Genomic DNA, 19803 nt, shown 5'->3' on the forward strand with positions numbered 1-19803 from the left:
TTCCTTACCCACCACAGTTTCTTGCTTTCTAGCTTTCACCAATTAAAGCAAGCCACTTACTGAACCATTCAATTACTCCTCTGTTGACAGGCAGCTCAGCAAAAGGCAATCTGTCTTTTTTGGCACGTGCATGCGTCCTTAAAACTTCTATGGCTTACCGGCCAACCAAATCATTATGAACCATTATTTGTTCTTAATGATGTTAATCCTTGATTCCTTATTTTGATAGACCTTGCCTAGAGCGTGGAAGCGAGCCACGAGGAGGTCATTAATTGTGAATATTCATGTGTTTGGCACGTGTGTGTGTGTGTGTGTTAATGGGATAAAAAGCATGGATTTAATCTCGGCAAAACTAAGCTAATTATGATACTGTTGATCACAGGATAACACAAAATTACTGTCATAGTTGTTATGTTTCTATTTTGGGGAAGAGTGAGTGAGAAAAGCATTCCATTTTCACAATCCTATAGTTTTATTTTTTCAAAGATAATTCTATAGTAGTATTGCTTTTGCATAAGTTGGACATAAAAACATAAAATTCTAATTCTATACTAATGAGTTCTAAAATTAAAGATACTTGGAAATAAAGCTAATATGTTATAAAATTAAAGATACTTGGAAATAAAGCTAATATGTTAGATAATTGATTAATCTTTAAATTCAAACAATTTAATTCATTTTTCATAATCAAGATATCTAATGACTTGATATGGAAAGTTTAGAAGGTTGGTAAATAGTAGGTGATGCCTTATAAGCCAAGTGGTCGATAACTGTGGTAATAACAAGTGGTGCTTGGTAACCCAAATGACCGGTAACTGGTAGCTGGTACCTGGTACCTGTCAAATGTCTTCTTTGATGAACGTGGGGATTCTCTTATGGTAAAGTCAGTAACTTTATAGAAAAAAAGTGCAATGATATTTTAGAGAGATATACTTTTAAAATATGTATACTAAAAATATTGAGAATTAAAAGATTGTAAACCTTTGACTTGAAGGATTCATTGTGTATTTATAGCCTATAAATCTTATCTTTTTGTGGAGAAAAGGGGTTGGAGTGTAATTTTACCATTGTGATGTTTTGAGTTGTATTTTACTCAAAATAATATGTATTGGATTAATATAAAATACTGAGTGACCTGCGTGGGATCCTGAAAAAATTCCTAGCGAGTGTTAGGCTCGGGCCCATTAGAGGTGAGAAATGAATCCAGATGTGCTTCCCGGATCCAATCATGTTGGGCTTAGGGTGCGCTCTCGAGCCCATAGAGGTGCTGGGCTTTCACCAAATTAGGTGTACGCCTTGCATAGACTCATGTTTCTTACTCGAGCCCATGCCTTCTAGGAAGCTGGGCTTGAGTTTCCACGCCCGAGCCCACTCTTTTTAGACCCCCTATTGTAAATTAGGTTCGGGCTACTAAGCTCAGTCAAGGGGTTTTTTTGATTTTTTTTTAAGAGAATTTTTTACGTTCATTTTGGAATTTTGGAAGGGGTTATTTGGATACATCATACACTGAATGTTAATTGAAAATGATCTCCCACACAATCGTTTATGGTTTGAATTCAAAAATAAGATAAGAAAAAAAAATCTAAATGATATAAGAAATGATTAGGAAGAGATGTAATCTCATTGTTTAAAAGTTATCGTATGAGTAACCTAATTATTGTTAATAATAATATTACTTCTAAAAAACATAATTAATGATGCTTCAATTGAAAACAACCATAATCTCATAAGACTGGGTTGTTTTGTTTTTTAGTTTGAAACTTTTAAAAATCAGCATACATAATAATTTATTTATTTAATTATATCAAATTAATAATCCTCTTTTTCATTGTAGAAAGTAGTGCATCCTTTACCGCAGGGGTTAAAAAGTTAGTTTCCACTTTCAATAAGATACAGGCATTGAATTGAATGGCCTGCTACATTTGTTAAAACCCTTTAAAGGAAAAAAAAAAAAAAAAAAAAAGCTCCCTCCTTTAATGCATACATAGCAATAATCACCGATCAAGCAAAGCTATTGATTCTCTTATAAATAGTCCTATTATGCCAAAAATCATCAGCCCATGATTTCATTGTTGAGAACAAAGCTATTACTGTCTTCATCACCGCATAAAGCACCAATCTTTACAGTCATGGATTCTTATGGATCACAAAGACTTGTGGCTTTGGCCCAGCAGCTTCGCTTCTACAAGCCACCCTCTCTATCACCAGATGAAATTGAAGAGCAAAACATAGAGGAAAGTGCAGGTAAAGTTGTTCCCCAAGTGGGTTTTCAAGAATCTGCAACCTCAATTGTTAAAGACCCTGAAAGGTTGAGACCCAATAGAGCTGCTGTTTTGGTCTGCATCTTTGAAGGTGATGCTGGTGATTTTCGTGTCATTTTGACTAAGAGATCCTCCAAATTGTCTACTCATTCAGGTTAGTGGTTTTTTTCCTTCTCTCTCTCTCTCTCTCTCTTCTTATGAGAATTGGAGATTTTGAATGCTGATTGTTTGCAGATATTCTTTCCTTAACTCTGGGAATCTGTTGTTAATTCAGTTGAATGAATGGTTATTGCGGCTGGCTGACTTTTGGATGCTCTTTGTTTGGTTGGTGATGCATGTGCCAAAATTTTCATTTCTGTAGTAATTCATGATGAAAAATAGAGTTTAAGGCAATTCAGTAAGATAATTTATCCCAAAGTTTAAGTTTTTGCATAATGTAGTTAATAGTAATTGCTCTTAAATTATAAGTCTCAACTTGAGTGATGAGACTGGATAAAGATACGAGTAAGGCTGTAGAAGATAAAAAGAATTGAATCTTATTGCTCTCTTTTGAGTTTTACCCCTAAGGTCAAATTTTTTGAACTCAGCTCAACTGAATTGTTATATGCTTAAATAAATGTTCAAGCAAGGTTTAAAATTGGAATCATTTTGTCTTTTTGTCATGCATTGTTGAAGTGATCAGATAGAGCAAAAGTTGTTGAACTTAAGAGAATTTGAAAAGAATTGGAGAAAGGAAAGAAAATTTCAAAGACTTGACGATTCGCTTGAGTGGTTAAGGTAGTTGTCTGAGGTTCAATTAGTTGGACAATTTGAGTCTTGTATAATACAAAGCTTTTGGTTAGCATTTGTTAATGAAGACTTGAGGTTGAAATTTGCTGTTCTTTTCTCTTTTTGTGGCCAAGCAGTGAAAATGTAATGGCAACACCGATGACTAAGATATAGGGAGCGGTTGTTGATTGTTCACTCCACTAAGTGGGTGTTTTTGGTTGCAGGTGAAGTTTCCTTACCTGGGGGAAAAGCAGATGAGAGTGATAAGGATGATTTTGAGACGGCAACAAGGGAAGCGAAGGAGGAAATTGGGTTAGATCCCTCACTTGTGAATGTCGTTACTGTTCTTGAACCATTTTTGTCTAAGGTATGAAAAGGATGCTTCTTCTATGGTCTTGGAATTTATGGACTTTCTGTATTTTATGGATGATGGTTTCTGCTGATTTGCATATTATTTCATTTGACCGACTACCCTGTATGATTGACTCAAAACTTGCTTGGGACAGGGGAGTTGTTCTTGTAATGTTGGTTGACAGCTTGAGGTTTAGACCCATAGTGACCCTTGTCGAATGAAACCTAGGTATTGTCTTAACATAAGATTACCATAAAGTAGGTGAGAATTATTGTCAAACCTTAATGAACCTTGTGATCAGCCCCTGTTATCGGGGGTAAATAGTAAACTTTCTTGTCTTTACTCTTTTTAGGGGGTTTTTTTTTTTTTTTTTTTTTTTGGGGGGGGGGGGGGGGGTGGGGCTCGGTGTGGTTTGCTTCGATAAGGAAGTGAGGGGCCAAAATTTGATGGGTTCTACATATAAGTGATCTTGATACTACTTCTCGCCATATAAGTATGTCATGGTAGTTGGTCCAGTTTATTTGAAATGAATTGTTTTATACCTTTCAAAGAATAGGTAGTCGAGGAATGCTTCCATTAATAAGTTGATCATATCTGGAAGTTATGAAGACAATGCTAGAATGCTTCCTAAACGAGACTGGCAAACACAGATGTGTTGCATCACATAATTGTAAACTGTTCACAATCCGTACGGTCATCCATCATTTATGTATCATGAGGTTGTTTGAAAGTTTAGTGGCTCCTTTCTATCGCACATTTTGCTTTCTCTTTTGACATGAACAAATTTTATTCTAAAGTCAGGGCTTTTAAGGTGAACAACCTCCTAACCATGAGATTTCAGAACAGTGCAAAAGGATGCTTCTGTTAGCTGTCTAGCTCTTTTCTGCAACGAAACTGTGATAATCGGCATTAATTATATAGGACAATTAATTAATGAGAAATCATGTAGGAAAAGAACGCTCATTTTTATCACATGTGCATTCTCTACTCCACTCTCATTTCTGCTTTCTTTTAGCTGAAACATCATATGCCATGATGAGTTCTAGGCCAGGATCCAAAATCTGTTACCCACAGAACTTCAGTCGTGGATTTCCTGACTAGTATTCTGATTTTGACAGTCTTCTTTTGTTTTAATAATCAATATCAATATAATACCGCTGTCAATAACTATGATGTGTGCTCTATATGTGCATTGCTTGGGTCTGGACAGACAGTGTATTTAACTAATTAGCATTTGAATTGTCTGACAAGTGTCTGTTAGATATCACAAAAAAATAAGCTGATATTGTCAATTTTTTTCAGTTTTAGCAATGGTTGCTTTTCTTTGCAGCATCTTCTGAGAGTGATTCCTGTTATAGGCATTCTAACCAATAAGAAGGCTTTCAAGCCCACCCCAAATCCCGCTGAAGTGGAAGCAGTATTTGATGCTCCCTTGGAAATGTTCATTAAGGTTAACCTCTTTCACTTTTATTAATTGACTTAACCATTAGGTTTTCTTATAAATAACTATTCATGAAATATTTTGTTCAGGATGAAAATCGACGAGTAGAGGAGAGAGAGTGGATGGGAGAAAAGTATCTGATTCATTTCTTTGACTATGAAACGGGGAATAAAAAGTACTTGATATGGGGTTTAACTGCTGGGATTTTGATTAAAGCTGCTTCAGTGGTCTACCAACGGCCACCAGCTTTTGTGGAGCAGAATCCAAGGTTCAAGTTTCCTAAAGGTGCAAGCAATGATACAGTGGTGCGCTGAATAATTCAGGAAAAATATTGTTGGATTGTACTCAGATTCTCGGAATAATCATCCTTCCTCAATAAAAACCCTCACAACCCACACGTGTTGAACCAGTTAAGTTATTCAAATGTATGCACTAAATAGCATTGTCAGTAGATAGGCAGAATGCAATATTATCCTTTAGGAAATTGTAAATTGAGGAGACTGATTACTTAAGAGGCAAGGAGTTAACTGGATCAAATTTCAACAAATTCTTCCTTGGGAGTGAATTGCATTTGTCTTCTTCCAACTGCAGTTAATTCTATTGAATGACGTCGAGTTTTACTGTAGCGAAGTTCTTGATTGAACTGACCCTACCGCTAAAGCTTACACAGCTGTTAATAAACAGCATTGCACTTCGTCATTCTAATGAAGTGAACCTAGCGCCTGCTTTTGTTTACTTGGCTCTATAACAGTAGAGTTGAAGCCGCTTGTGGAATCTTAAACTGCTTGCCTCGACAAATAAAAGCTTTGATTTTCATAGATGCTACTTTTGGTAAAAATGCTCTTTTGTCTTAGAGTTATGCTTCTCCGCAAATTGTACAAGTATTGTTTCCCACGGTTTGGAAACATGATTTGTTGTTTAGAGAACAGACATTTACTTCTTATTTAGTTTAGACTTCAGAGAAGCTGTAGAAAGAATTAGATGAAGGATGAAAGGAAAAGAATATAGCACGTTTGCTCTTGTTTTCTTCTCTAATCTTTGGACAAAATGAAAAATATGATAAGAGAATCACCCAATAACTTCTTTTCGTGCATGGACATGCCCCCAACGGGCACATTTTTCTCTTTCGAAATCTTTCGTGCTTATCCATCTACCTTTGTTTTCTCTGGTCCAGAAACTTATACAGCGGAGGTGAATTTATCAAAATCTACAAAATGTTGATGGACCGTGGCCCGAGCCTAACAATTCCTAGGTAGTTCTCACTTCTCACCTCAACCAGCTCTTTCATGTGCTCCCCCACCAACCATCTTAAATGATGGAGCACTAGCGATGCTGATATTTCAATTTGAGAGTCGGAAAATTAGTTCTCAAAATTGATTGCTACAAAAGAAAGAAATTTATTAACTTTTTTAAGTTTCAAGAAAAAGGAAACTGACAAGAAGTCATAACTAAGACAACAGAGACCAGCCAAACAATAACATGAGTGAAAAATCCCAGAAACTGTTATCATTAGCTCAACAGCTTCGTCTCTATAAACCTCCTGATTCTTTAGACAACCCAACAAGAAGACAAAATGGGATCCCACAAAGTGCAAAACCAAAAACAGCTGCAGTTCTTATATGTATATTTGAAGGATATGATGGAGATCTGCGTGTGATCCTAACAGAACGCTCTTCAAGACTTTCCTCTCATTCTGGTACAAAAGAGAGTTTTTCTTTATGTTAATAACTATCAAGTCATCTTTTTTACTGGGTTGTACACTTGTATTGCTGGCTATGTGATGTTTTAAAGAAAGAAGAAATGGGTTGTGTTCTATTGCAGGTGAAGTTTCCTTGCCTGGTGGGAAAAGGGAGGAAGGAGATGCTGATGATGTAGAGACTGCCTTGAGGGAGGCTACAGAGGAGATTGGCTTGGACCCTTCTCTTGTTGATGTTGTTACTGTTCTTGAACCATTCATGACAAAGGTTAGATTGTGTTCAATTAAGCAAATTCATTTTCTAGTCATTATTCTTAACCATTCTTGAGGGTCAATGATTTGTTTGATATAGATTACTTATATTATTTATTTGTTACTTATAGATACTTTCATATCATCTTAACACTCTTGGAACAGAATAAATAGTTGCAAGATATACAGTTGATTTTAATTATGTGGAAAGAGGAGATAAAAGAACCAAAATGGATAATATATTGGCATAAGGAAAGTTTGAGTAGAATATCATGGGTTTGAGTCTTTGCTCATGATTCTGATGTTTAGGGCATTTGCTGTTTTAAGTTGTCAACTATGAGAGGAAGACATAATAAAGTGCGATCTTTAACAACCTATGGAAATGTTTAAACTAATCTCATGATTCTATTTCTTGAATCTGGAATGATAAATTTTCGAGCCTCTTTGTTGTCCTTTCAAGTTTCTTCAGATTATTGATTGAAGTTACAGGCAGAGTGCTTATTTGTTCTCTTTGTTTGTGTTTGAGTTTGTTTTTGGACAAAATCTTGGTTCCATATGCAGTATGCTATGACTGTGGTTCCTGTGGTCGGCATCCTGTTCGATAAGAAGGCATTCAATCCAGCTCCAAATGTGAATGAAGTGGAAACAGTATTTGATGTTCCCCTAGAAATGTTTCTTAAGGTTTTACTCTAGTTCAATTTTATCAATTACACTTTGAAATTAAATTTCAGAAGCATTTCTCAGTTCTCACAGGCTTTTCTTTTCTGATGGTGAATACAGGATGAGAACCGGAGGGAGCAGGAGAAAGAATGGATGGGAGACAAGTATCTACTTCATTTCTTTGATTATCATCAGTCAGGGAGTAAAATGTATACAATATGGGCTATCACTGCTTCAATATTGATTAGGGCTGCATCAGTTGTCTACCAAAGACCACCTGCATTTCTAGAGCGAAAGCCAACATTCTGGAATGGAAATCCTGATAAAGCTATAGATACCTGAAGATCTTGAATTGTCGGTATTGAGCACTATCTTTATACAATAAATTTAGAACCTCTCTACTTTTGATCATGTTGTTTGAAGATTACGCAGAATTCGAGAGACGCGAATGATCAATCTCAAGCACTTCAGAGGCATTTGAATTTTCACAGTAGCCAACACCTGATCACAAATGCAAATCATCATCAACTGTTCGTTGGCATTGATGATCTGTCGTGGAGAGTACTGAGTAGAGACTATGACCTTGAGCTTCCTATGAAGTTTTGTGTTGTTTGCAGCTTGTAACCATTTGCTCACTTGACTTGCTCTCTTGTAGTGATAGCCAGAACTTGTTATTACACTTTGGAAGGTTGTCATGGTACTAAATATACAGTCGCATTGATTTCTTTTCAAGGAAAAAACAAAAAAGATTGTGATGTAAGACAAGGAAATAACATAGAAGGGGCAGAATTCCCTGCAGCCCACAGGGTAATAAATAGCCAAAAATGAAGAAGCTGAATTTCCTACAAGAGAGGAATTATATAAAGTAAATAAGAAAGAAATCCTTGTTAGTGTCTTTAGGCGAAAGAGATTGTTGGTTGTTAATATCATATTCTCTTTTTTGCATCCCAAGGGTCTTTTGGGATTTTTTCTCTTTTTTAGTATTAAAATCAAAATAGGTATTTATAAGAAAGATAATGATTAAAATTTTGAAGAACAAAAATATTTTTTATTCAAAATTATTTCCAGTCATTCATGTATTTTCTTTTGATAGTAATATGTATTTTTATTGAAAGCATAGTTTATTGAATAAAAACTAATGACAATTAAAAAAACATTCATTAAAATTAAATTATTCCAATTAAAGAAGAACAAATGCATAGAATAAAAAAATCATTTCCTTATTTATGTATGATTTTTTTTGTTTTTTATGAAAACATGTTTTTTTTTATTTGAAGCATTGTTTTTTAAATAAAAAATTACTATGATTGTGAAAGCAAGTTTTAATAATAAAAAAACCATGAATTAATCTTTTTCACATATCTATATGAATAAATTTAAGAATAATAAATCTAAGAAAATTATATAAAAAATAAGTATTTTATTCTTATTGAATATTAATGACTAAGATTTTGAGAAATTTTTCATATTAGGTTAATATATAATTATTCATAAAATAATGACTAATAGTACTGTAAAAAAGCTCTAATCTTCTTAAAAACTATGATATAATTGGATAATGTTTAAATATCATTTTAACAGACTTATTTAAAGATAATTTAATTCCAAAACTTAGAAATAAAATAAAATAAAAGGTTAGGGGTTGTTTAACAAATAAGTCAAGTGTGCCTAGGCCTGACAGGACAACAAGCACGTCTAGCTCGAAAGAAAGGCACAGAGATGCGTGAGTATGAAAAAAAAATATTGTGTGCTTAACTTTCTTTTACTAAAAAAAGTGGTAAACAAAAAGTTATTTGCCTTTATTTTTTTAATAAAATGAACGACGCATTATCCGTCCCTGCTTGGGCAAACAACACTTCATCTTTTAATTCAAATTCTAATGACTTTTAGTAGTAGGAAACCTCTCTAAAATCATTTCCAAGCTTAAAACACCATTCAATCTATTAAGAAATCATAAATCAAACCAAAATATAAGGGTATTAATCAACATTTTGTGTCATATTTTAAGAGAAAAATCATCTTCATTGAACTTTTTCTTTAAAATAAATTTATTAATATCAAGATCAGTCTTATAAGTCACAATGTTGTTGGGCAAATACTATCTCTCATCTCTCAATATTCAAGGGCTAAAATGTGAAAAAAAAATAAAGTGGGATTGAAATGTAAAAAGTTAAAACAAAAGGGACAAAATACATAACCAAAACTTTAGGGACCAAATTAAAGGTCAATGTGTTTTTTTAACAATTAAAAATGAAAAATGATTTTTTTTATATATAAAATTTTATCCTTATTCTTTAATTTTTATTTTTTACTCTTACCTAAAATTTTATTTTATAACATCGATTTTCAATTTAAAATTAAATTTTTGTTGACACTTCAGAAAGAGTTCAACATATTAATATAATCTGAGATGGTGAAATAAAATAAAATAAAATAATCAAAATGAAAAAAACATTATAGAAATGAAATGAACATATGAGGATATGAGTACGGGAAACAATGATTTTCCCAATTCCAAAACGCAGTTATTAGGTTATGTTTGTTAACTGATTTAACTCGTGTTTTAAAAAGTTTTTTATTATTATTTTTTTTTAAATTAATATTTTTTAATATTTTTAAATTGTTTTGACATGCGCTAATATTAAAAACAATTATTTTCATGGTCCAAAACCTGATGATAGTATTTTTGAAAGTCTAGTTTTTTTTTTTTCTTAAGTTTGTTTTTTAAAAATATATTAAAATAATATATTTTTATTTTTTTAAAATTATTTTTTTAATATCAACAAATTAAAATAATTTAAAAATATAAAAAAATAATTTTAAATAATTTTGTTTTTAAAAAAATCATGAAACACATATTATACGGCAACCCAAATCAACGTAGAAATGTACGGTACAATAAACAGGATTTGTAAATTAGGAAACAGTGATCTTCACAGTTTCAAACTTTCAAAACCCGAGTTTTTTTAGTTTGTTTTATCGTTATCGTTATAATATAATTTCCGGTCTTGACTTTCAAGAACATGATTTCACCGTAGATCCTGAAACAAGCTAAACAACATCTTCGGACAGAAAGTAGCGGTCAAAACCCAAAAAATGGCTTCTGAAAATAGGGGAGAGAAATCCCAGAAGCTCATATCATTATCTCGACGGCTCAGCCTCTACGAACCTCCTCCCCATCTAAACAACCCGGCCAGAAGACAACATGGGATCCCAAAATCTGCAAACCCCAAAAGAGCTGCAGTTCTCATCTGCATCTTTGAAGGAAATGATGGAGAACTTCGTGTAATCCTCACACAACGCTCTTCACAACTCTCTTCTCACTCAGGTATGAAAATAATCACCTTTCTGTCATGTGTTTGCTTTCAAGTCATGCTTTTCATTGTAATAGAATGATGTTATGTTTTGTTCTTTTTGAGGGCCAAATAGGTTGTGTTTCGACGCAGGTGAAGTGGCCTTGCCTGGTGGAAAAAGGGAGGAAGGTGATGCTGATGATATAGCAACTGCATTGAGAGAGGCTAAGGAGGAGATTGGTTTGGACCCTTCTCTTGTTGATGTTGTTACTGTTATTGAGCCATATATGACCAGGGTTTGTGTTGAATTTCTCAAATTCAGTTTCTATTTTGCTATTTTGTGGGAAAGAGATGATTTATTTGATCCATACAATTCAGTAACACTTGCCAAAGTAGCTTAAGATGGATGCTTTGAAATCTAATTTTGTTTATCATACTGAATGACCCTGGTCAAATCAGAAATCAGAGGTGGTTCAAGATAATTGGTCGATTGCTTGATTAATCTGGAGAGGGAGAAGAAGATAGAAATCCGAAAAAACTAAGCCATTGTTTAGAATGAAGTGTGACAAAATAAAATCGTGGGTTTTGAGTCTTCACTCATCAAACTGAGGTTTGGATTTAGGTTCCTTCACTTTTTTGCTGTCTTAAGCCTTAAATCTGGAGATTGTAGCCTTAAATCTGGAGATTGTCTGCTGCACGGTGAAAGACAGGAAGAAGTTAATAATCTATAACAACTTGCAAGCCATCTATAACTCATCTAGTAATTCTGTATCATTACCCATCCTTACCTGGAATGGAAATTTTCCAGGCCTCTCTGATATCCTCGATGAGTATCTTCAGATCATTAGATGAATCTGCAAGTAGATTTTTTGCTTGTTCTCTTTGTTTGTAAATTCCGTGTTGTGTTTGGTAACGCATTCGCATTTTGTTTGAAAGCCTTTTACATAGTGCGTTTGAGCTGAAAAAAGCATCAAGTTAGTGTCTTTTCATATACTTTTGGATAATTTTGATAGTAGATGTCAAAAACATCAAATAGCACTTGAAAAACATCAAAAAGCACATGAAAAGGCATCAAAATCAAATTCGACACTCTTGCAAAAACACTTGCACCACATTACTAAACACACATTTTGTTTTTAAACTAGTTCTTGATTCTGTGTGCAGTTTCATGTGACTGTTATTCCTGTGATTGGTATACTGTTTGACAAGAAAGCATTCAATCCAACTCCAGATGCTAGTGAAGTGGAATCAGTATTCGATGTTCCCCTAGAAATGTTTCTTAAGGTCTTACTCTAGTTCTGTTTATCATTTACATAGTAATTAGCCTAAAAAAGATTTATGGCTTCCTCTCTTTTGATGGTGAATGCAGAACGAGAACAGGAGAGAAGTCGAGGATGAGTGGATGGGAGACAAGTTTCTATGTCATTTCTTTGACTATCAGTCAGGGGAAAAAGGTTTTATTATATGGGCTTTCACTGCTGCAATATTGATTAGAGTTGCTACAATTGTCTACCAAAGACCGCCTGCATTTCTTGAGCGAAGGCCGACATTGTGGAATGGAATTCCTGATAAAGATCTCGCCAAGCTATAGATCCTTGGCTTTTTTATTTGTGCCAACCCATTCATTTAACCATGTTCTTTGAAGATATATGGAAAATGTTTCAAAACAGCATATAATCTGAAGCCCTTTTTCCTCTCCATTTGATTAGCTATTCCTAAATTTTCTGCTCACTATTAAAAAAAATAAAGGGAAATGTTTGACCATAATATACTCAACATATGGAATACATGGCTTGACCTTCTTGTAATTGATATCAAGAAGTATTCAAATAACAGAATCTGTAAAATAAACCTGGAGTGTTATTTGGCAACTCTTGTACAAAAGCATGTAGCCCCAGGTGACAAAGGAGAAGATAAAATAAGTAATAGCAGATATTGCAGGCATGGCATCTTCTCTTCAGTTTAATACAAAATCCTCAATAACAGGTACAATCCATGATTATATTTGTAGAATTTTTAACAAAGATTGCGTGAAAAATAAAAACATGATAGAAACAGAAAAAATGTAATTCGAGGGACTGTTACAAAAAATTACAGAAGTGGACATCTAAAAATACTGGCTTCAGCTAAAAACCTCATAAAATTTCTCACTGACAAGTAAACCTGAGTCGATTGACTCCAAGGGATCCTTCCGAAGACGGTGTCTTAAACAATTGGGGATGACAGTAGCAATATCTTCTGCAGTTACTTGATCCCTACCCTTCAGGGCAGCAAGAGCTTTTGCAGCTCTATTCGTCACAATGTCTCCTCTCAATCCATCAACATTCAGCTCTGAACAAACCTTGGAGATTTTAACCTTAAGATCATGATCTATTTTTACAGATGAAAGAAAACTCCTAGCTGAGGAAATTTGTTGCTGGAGTTTCTCTTGCTCAGACTTGTAAGACTCGCGAAATTCCTTTGGATTTTTGTCAAATTGAGCTCTCTCTTCCACAATTTTAACTCTGAGCTCTGCATCCCTAACAGTCCCCACTTGTGCGTGCATTCCAAATCTATCAAGAAGCTGTGGCCTTAGCTCTCCTTCTTCAGGATTGCCAGAACCAATCAAAATAAATCGTGCAGGATGTGAAATTGAAATACCCTCTCTCTCCACTGTGTTCCACCCTGATGCAGCAGAATCTAAAAGAACATCCACCAAGTGGTCATCCAAAAGATTAACCTCATCAACATAAAGAATGCCTCTATTAGCTTTAGCAAGAAGACCCGGCTCAAATGCCTTTACACCCTCGGTGAGAGCCTTTTCAATGTCAATTGTACCACACACCCTATCCTCTGTAGCTCCCAATGGCAAGTCAACCATATTAATTTTAGTCAGGACAACAGTGAGATCCTCCCCTTTCACAACACTCTCCCTGACTTCAATACCCATCGACTCTGGATCTTCCGGATCTGAGTTATAGGGGTCACCAGCAACCACCTTAATTTCTGGAAGTAAATCAACCATGGACCTAACAGTGGTGGACTTTCCGGTCCCTCTATCACCCATGATCATGACACCTCCAATCTTGGGATCAATCACATTTAGCAAAAGGCACAGCTTCATCTCATCTTGCCCTACTATAGCAGCAAATGGATATACTGGTCTCTGGCTTTCCTTAGCAGCAGCCTTCTGGGCCTATACAAGTCGAAAATACAGCAATTCATATAACCTTGCAAAGCACATTCTCTTTAACATAATGCTTTCTAGAGGTATAATTCTCTCCCTTCCACAAAGTCTTAGAAATGATGCATTGTTTAGTGGCCATAGACATTAATTAATTGACAAAATTTAAGCTTTCAAAATAAACATCTCAACTAAACCAAGTTGTCAAATCTTATTCAAACACCACATAACTCTTAAAAATGAACAACACTGTACTAAAGAAATCAAATTTTGATCTCCAAATAGCATATGCCAACAACAATTAAATTGAAAGCAAAGAGAGAAGGGAAGGAAACCTTACCTCCTGAACAGAGCCAATGTCAGTAGCAACACTGGCAACTGCAACATGAAACTGAGGCCTCCCTTTCTTACCCACAAGACCAATCCCTCCATAATACTTCCTCCCAAAACTTAGCCCTGCAAAAAGCCACAAGCTACCTTAACTAAAAAATAAGAAAATCCACAAAATGTAGAATCTAATCACAAATAAAGCATAAAAAAGAGGTGGGTCAATCTCAAATGCACATAAATCTTGAAAAACAAGGAAAAGTATGAATTTTGAAGAGGAAAAATGGAGTGGGGTTTAGCTTGTTTAATGTACCTGAGGAGGTTAAAGAGAGAGAAGGAATGGAGAAAGGTTTAGACGCCAAGATTGCAGAGGAAGAAGTTCCAAGTATGGTTGCCATCTGCAACTGAATTTGAAGAAGAGGTTTGTGTTACTATGATTGTTTGTGTTTTATTTGCAGCAGCTTGGCATTTGGTTTTCTACTGGTCTGTTAGGTTTAGGATAAGATGATAGATTTCATGCGCATCTACTTTGCTCTTTAGAGGCCTCTGCTTTGTCACTAGTTTTTTTTTTTTTTTTAATATATTCTGAGAATAAAAATAGTTAAATAAAAGAAAAGGAGTTGAAAATTGAAATTTGCTAATGTATAAAAAAAGTAAAAAATAAAAGGTAATCAGAATAATCTAAATTTGTAAAAAAATATTTTCATCATGAGAATTTTAATATATTTGGCTTTGCTTCTTCTATTTCTTCATTCCTCATTTATACCCATTTATCTATGATATTCTTGTAGTATCAAATTTTCTAATTGAAAATTAGAAGTTATAATAATTGATAATTTTGAATTAATTTTTTTTCATCTAGTTATATTACAAATTCAAGTAAATATTTTATTTCTAGCCATTGGATTGATCCAATGAATTAGATCGAAAATTTGAAATTCAAGATTTCTCAATTGTTGTTAGAGTAAACTACAACTAATTACTAATAATTAATCTTTTCACATACATTTTTATCTTGTTCTTTTTATTTTTTTAGAAAAAGAAATACATTGAACGAATATGCTATTATACAATTTTCTTCTTTGATTGGGGTGGGAGGATTTGAGAAGGAAAGGGCATACCCATCATGGTCTCTTATATACTATGTATACCCGAGATATATGTTTTTTTATTGATATAGAAAGAAAAAAGATTCTTATATCATAAATTAAAGTCCATTTAATATTTTTTAAAATAAATAATAATAAAGTTGTTGATTTGTATTATTAACATTAACAAACATTAAAAGAGAATGAAAATCTATGGTTAACATCATCATAAAGCACTTGATTTGTTTGTTTAAAAAACAAATTCATCAGTTTATTTGATATTAAATATCATAATTTATTTTGATTTATTTTTTATAAGATTATCCTAGTTTTATAATTCAAATCATAAATTTTATGAGTTAATTTGGGTTAACCATGTTTTTTTTTCAATATTAGATTCATTGAGAATTAAATTTTATAATTTGTTTTAATTTACTTTCTATGAGGTTATCTTAATCTCATGTTCTAGATCGCAAGTTTGGTAAGTTAACTTGAGTTGACTCAAATTATTTTTTTAATTGATTTTTTTTTCAATTTTATCATTTAACATTTGATTAACTGAGAATTGAATTTTATAATTTGTTTAGATTTGCTCTCCATGGAGTTATCTCGATCTCATGACTCAAGTCATGGATTTGACAAGTTAACTCGGGTTGATCTAAAACATTACAATATGTTACCATCTTAATATTAAAAAAAAATATTGTCTTGATTTTTTTTAATCATAACTATGTTTTTACTAATTGTTTGAATTACATTTAGACTCTCCAAATTGATTAGTAATATTAATCAACCCTCACATTATTTTATACTAAAAAATATTAGAGAATAATATATATCATATTTTGCTATCTCACCTAACAGTTTAAGCTATTGGGTTGAATTGGTTTTTTAACATGGTATCAGAGTTTTGATGACCTAACAATCACAAGTTTGAATCTCACCATCCTCATTTATTTAATAAAAATGAAGCACAATATAATATGAGTCTGTGTAAATTTCAAGTCTAAAGAACTTTCACTTGAGAAGATGTGTTAGAGAATAATATAAATTATATCTTAAAACTTTATTTAACAACTTAAATTATTAGATTGAGATGATTATTTGATAAAAAAAAATAAAAACATACATGTTAGCAACATCTGAAAATCTTTTATATTCAGTTATGTCTATATAAAATCCTTGGCGTATATAGCGAGTGAATGATCGGTTAAAATTAAAATGAATCCAACTTTCTCAACATTAATCTTTGGATCATGATCTTATAATTCTTGGTACTATTTTACCCTTGTATTGTGAGACATTGTTTTTGTACGAGTACAAGACGATTTTTATTCAATAATCCATATTAAAAAACGATAAACAACCAACTAAATAGAAGCAGATTATAAATTTAGTCCTTACAGTTCAGCAAAAATAAATAATTAATCCTTGTAGGTTAAAAATTATATAATTAATCTTTATGTTTTTAAAATGGTTTATAGTATAGTATTTTTGTTCAAAGAAAAATAAATAAATAAATAAAGAGAAGGTAAAATGGGGAAATTGGACTATAAAAGAAGATAGTTTTAGAAGAGAAAAAAACTACTAAATTGAGGATTATCAATGCAAGGAACTATTTAATTATGTCTGACAAAACAGAGACTGAATAGTTATTTTTGATAAATTATAAGGACTAAGTTATGATTTAATAATTAAAATAGTCTTACAAATTTTCTTATAGCAACAATTCAATAAACAACAAGCCCAAATTTATTTTACTGAGCAATCTCTGTGATTCAGATAGTTTCAATCATATAAATTTTGAAGAACCAATACAATATTAGACGAACAGCTGTTCATTATCCAATTCTCTTATTCTGACCAAGAGTCATCACAATTTTAGCAATCCCTGTGGAGTGCAGATTTAGCTCTAGGGTGGCATGCTTACAGATAAAGAAATGGTTGAAGGGATTTAGCATGTAAATCAAGACAAGTCAAAATCTTGTCTGCTAAATTTCTCCATCTCTTTCTTGAAGGCAGGCATGTGTGTTTCTTGCAAGGTTACCAGCACCTTGAACCCATCCTTCTTGCCTGCATTTGCAGAAGAATAAGGCAAGAAAAAGCACGGCACAACACTTCCGAGTAGTTTTCTTGAAAGTGGCAAGACAGTGACCGGACCTCCCCACCCAAAATCAACAGTTGAATGTCCCAGGTGCCTCCAATCTGTGAACCCACTCACTCTGTTTCCTGCTGTAATGCCATCTCCATAATGTAGTTCTTGAAAATCAATGAATGAGCGGACGTACTCATCGGTTGCGTTGATTTTGCTCTTTTTAATCAGCTCAGCTGTTTTCCAAACTGGTTGCTCTATCAGCTCTCTGGCACAGAGTTGAGCATACATCGGAACACAACCATTGCCCCAATAGCCAGCAGGTAATGGTGGCTTTACTAGTTTTCGTATATTGATTGAATAGGCGAACTTCACATTCTCATCACCTGGAACCCCTGAGGCTTTAACCCTGTTAAGTCAATAATGAATTAGAATTAAGAGGAACAACATGATCCAAGCCATAACACATTGAATATTGCTGGCAATTTCTATAGTTTCAATAAAATAATTTATCTTGACTTGAGTTTGAGTATCCTTATGATTTTTTTCTCTCCCAAGTAAGAGCCAAGAACATGCAAGATTGGCTTATATACCACCTGCTAATTGACTTCTACTTTATTTTTTGTTTTTAATTTTTGCAAATGAGGCAAAAATATGAAATGCACCCATCAAGTAATGGCGATGTTAGGTGATGCACAAACTACCTAATTGACTTACTTTGCCCGCCATATGAATGCACCCAAGGCTTCAAACGTGGTAAAGCTAGAGCCACTCTTCTCAAACAACACCTTCTTGAACTTCTCCAACCACTCATCCTTCACAGGAAAGCACTCCCTCACAACCTCACCAACCACCTGACCGTAAGGCTCAGACCCTTTCTCCAACCCCAAAAACTCCCTCACCACTCCCTCAGCTCGGGGCGGGTCTCTCGGACCCAACAAGCGCGCCCGGTCCCAAACTGGATTAGCTGAAATCCGACCCACACCACGTGCCAACTCTGCCATAACATTAAAAAACTGGGTTGCCCCAAGCCCATCACACAAACCATGGTGTATGGCAGCACCTAATGTCCATCCACCACACTCAAACACCGTGACTTGGAGAACACACGGGTTAGCCAGCCCATAATCTTGATCCGGGTCAGGAACTAACCCGTCCAGAAAATTCGGGTCCGAGTCATCAAGGTAGTTCAGTTTTTCCAACGTGCAGTTTACAGTTGCATTGATAAGAGGCACACCTAAATGGTCCCGAGTGCAAAACAGCTCCAGACGGTCATCCACCTGGCCTCGGCGGAGAGTGGCTGCAAGAGGGTAGTAGTGAACAAGAGCAGAGGAAAGCGCAGCAGCGATGACGTTGAAAGGATGGCCACCATTGCTGGTGGTGGTGTTAACGTAGACACGAAGGTAGCGAAATGTCACATTAAGGTTGCGGTCGGTGTCAAGGTGGGAGAGAGGGAGTGTATGGTCTTGAGAGAAAGGGGGCGTAGAAGGGCGAATGGGAATGGTTTCTTTGATGTGAATTTCTTCCATTGTTGTCGATAGTGTAGTTTTGTTTCTAGGCGGATTCTACTATTTAACGTTGTTGCTGTTGTCGAGATCTTAGGTGGGTTATTTGGTGCTTTGATTCATGGATCAGTAGTTGTTCGCTAATGGCCTTTTGGATTTTGAGGAGGACATGCATATCTACAAGAGTGGCGGGTTGAATAATGCTGCTGTGTAGGAGGGGGCGACGTGTAGCGTGCCATGGCCACAACTACTTATTTGAATTTGTATTTGAGAAATCGAAAGTCAATAATGATGGTAGGTGGCTAACTTTTTTTTTTTTTATCTTTTATTGGGTAATCATGAGTTAATTTACGTGTATTTTAATTAATTTCAAAAAAATAAGTGACTAATCGAACGATGCTGTAATCAATCTTTTCAAGTTTATAGTTTCTTTTAGTTTTAGTTTTAATTGACGTGAAAATTAATTGAAGAATATATCTTTTTTTAAATAAAAAATTAATCATTATATATTTATTCATGATATTTATCTTCTCTCATGTGAAACATGATTGTTTATATAAAAATTTAGCAATGACATTTTATTTGCAAATCATGTTTTTTTTCTTTTTATATATATATAAGGCTGATTTATTTGGACTACATTTTATTCTAGATCCAATTAAATATATGCCATTGATACTGAGACTACTAGGTTTATGAAAAAAATTATGTATCCTTGTGGCTTAATCTTGAAATTAATTATATCCCCATTTGTAATTAATTTTAATTTCTCAAGGGCTAGAATTTATTTGTTTTTTACTTCTTTTTTTGGTTCCAATCAGCCTATATATCCATGAAATATATATGTCGGCCCTAAATTAAAAATAATTCGGGCTATAGGCCAGTATTTTAAGAGCAGCCCACCC

At 34.0% G+C, this 19803-nt stretch overlaps 5 protein-coding genes across 6 annotated transcripts; 3 read left to right on the top strand and 2 right to left on the bottom strand.

The window, feature by feature from the left end:
- Window positions 1-1916: 1916 nt before the first annotated feature.
- LOC7476353 (nudix hydrolase 15, mitochondrial) lies at window positions 1917-5369 on the top strand. The gene is made up of 4 exons (XM_002305723.4): window positions 1917-2415; window positions 3254-3396; window positions 4712-4831; window positions 4912-5369. Exons 1-4 carry the CDS (start codon window positions 2061-2063, stop codon window positions 5134-5136), a joined length of 843 nt encoding a protein of 280 aa, XP_002305759.2. The 5' UTR covers window positions 1917-2060; the 3' UTR covers window positions 5137-5369.
- Window positions 5370-6139: 770 nt separating this feature from the next.
- On the top strand, window positions 6140-8155 carry LOC7476352 (nudix hydrolase 15, mitochondrial). The gene is made up of 4 exons (XM_052452486.1): window positions 6140-6518; window positions 6644-6786; window positions 7332-7451; window positions 7551-8155. Exons 1-4 carry the CDS (start codon window positions 6302-6304, stop codon window positions 7770-7772), a joined length of 702 nt encoding a protein of 233 aa, XP_052308446.1. The 5' UTR covers window positions 6140-6301; the 3' UTR covers window positions 7773-8155.
- Window positions 8156-10376: 2221 nt separating this feature from the next.
- Window positions 10377-12423, top strand: LOC7470230 (nudix hydrolase 22, chloroplastic). Of its 2 annotated transcripts, XM_002305721.3 has the most exons (4): window positions 10379-10758; window positions 10877-11019; window positions 11888-12007; window positions 12093-12423. In XM_002305721.3, exons 1-4 carry the CDS (start codon window positions 10527-10529, stop codon window positions 12312-12314), a joined length of 717 nt encoding a protein of 238 aa, XP_002305757.1. In that variant the 5' UTR covers window positions 10379-10526; the 3' UTR covers window positions 12315-12423. The 2 variants fall into 2 exon arrangements, with proteins under 2 accessions (XP_006384055.1, XP_002305757.1); XM_006383993.3 differs by lacking the exon at window positions 11888-12007 and having other exon boundaries at window positions 10377-10758.
- A 214-nt stretch (window positions 12424-12637) lies between these two features.
- Window positions 12638-14741, bottom strand: LOC7470229 (magnesium-chelatase subunit ChlI, chloroplastic). The gene is made up of 3 exons (XM_006383994.3): window positions 14527-14741; window positions 14227-14342; window positions 12638-13898 (listed from the first exon to the last, which is right to left on the bottom strand). The coding sequence occupies exons 1-3, from the start codon at window positions 14609-14611 to the stop codon at window positions 12846-12848; spliced, it is 1254 nt and encodes a 417-aa protein (XP_006384056.1). The 5' UTR covers window positions 14612-14741; the 3' UTR covers window positions 12638-12845.
- Window positions 14742-17030: 2289 nt separating this feature from the next.
- Window positions 17031-19126, bottom strand: LOC7470228 (spermidine sinapoyl-CoA acyltransferase). Its single transcript, XM_002305053.4, has 2 exons — window positions 18111-19126; window positions 17031-17802 (listed from the first exon to the last, which is right to left on the bottom strand). The coding sequence occupies exons 1-2, from the start codon at window positions 18920-18922 to the stop codon at window positions 17268-17270; spliced, it is 1347 nt and encodes a 448-aa protein (XP_002305089.1). The 5' UTR covers window positions 18923-19126; the 3' UTR covers window positions 17031-17267.
- Window positions 19127-19803: the final 677 nt, after the last annotated feature.

This window comes from Populus trichocarpa, chromosome 4 (assembly GCF_000002775.5).
Source record: "Populus trichocarpa isolate Nisqually-1 chromosome 4, P.trichocarpa_v4.1, whole genome shotgun sequence".
Classification (NCBI taxonomy): Eukaryota; Viridiplantae; Streptophyta; class Magnoliopsida; order Malpighiales; family Salicaceae; genus Populus; species Populus trichocarpa.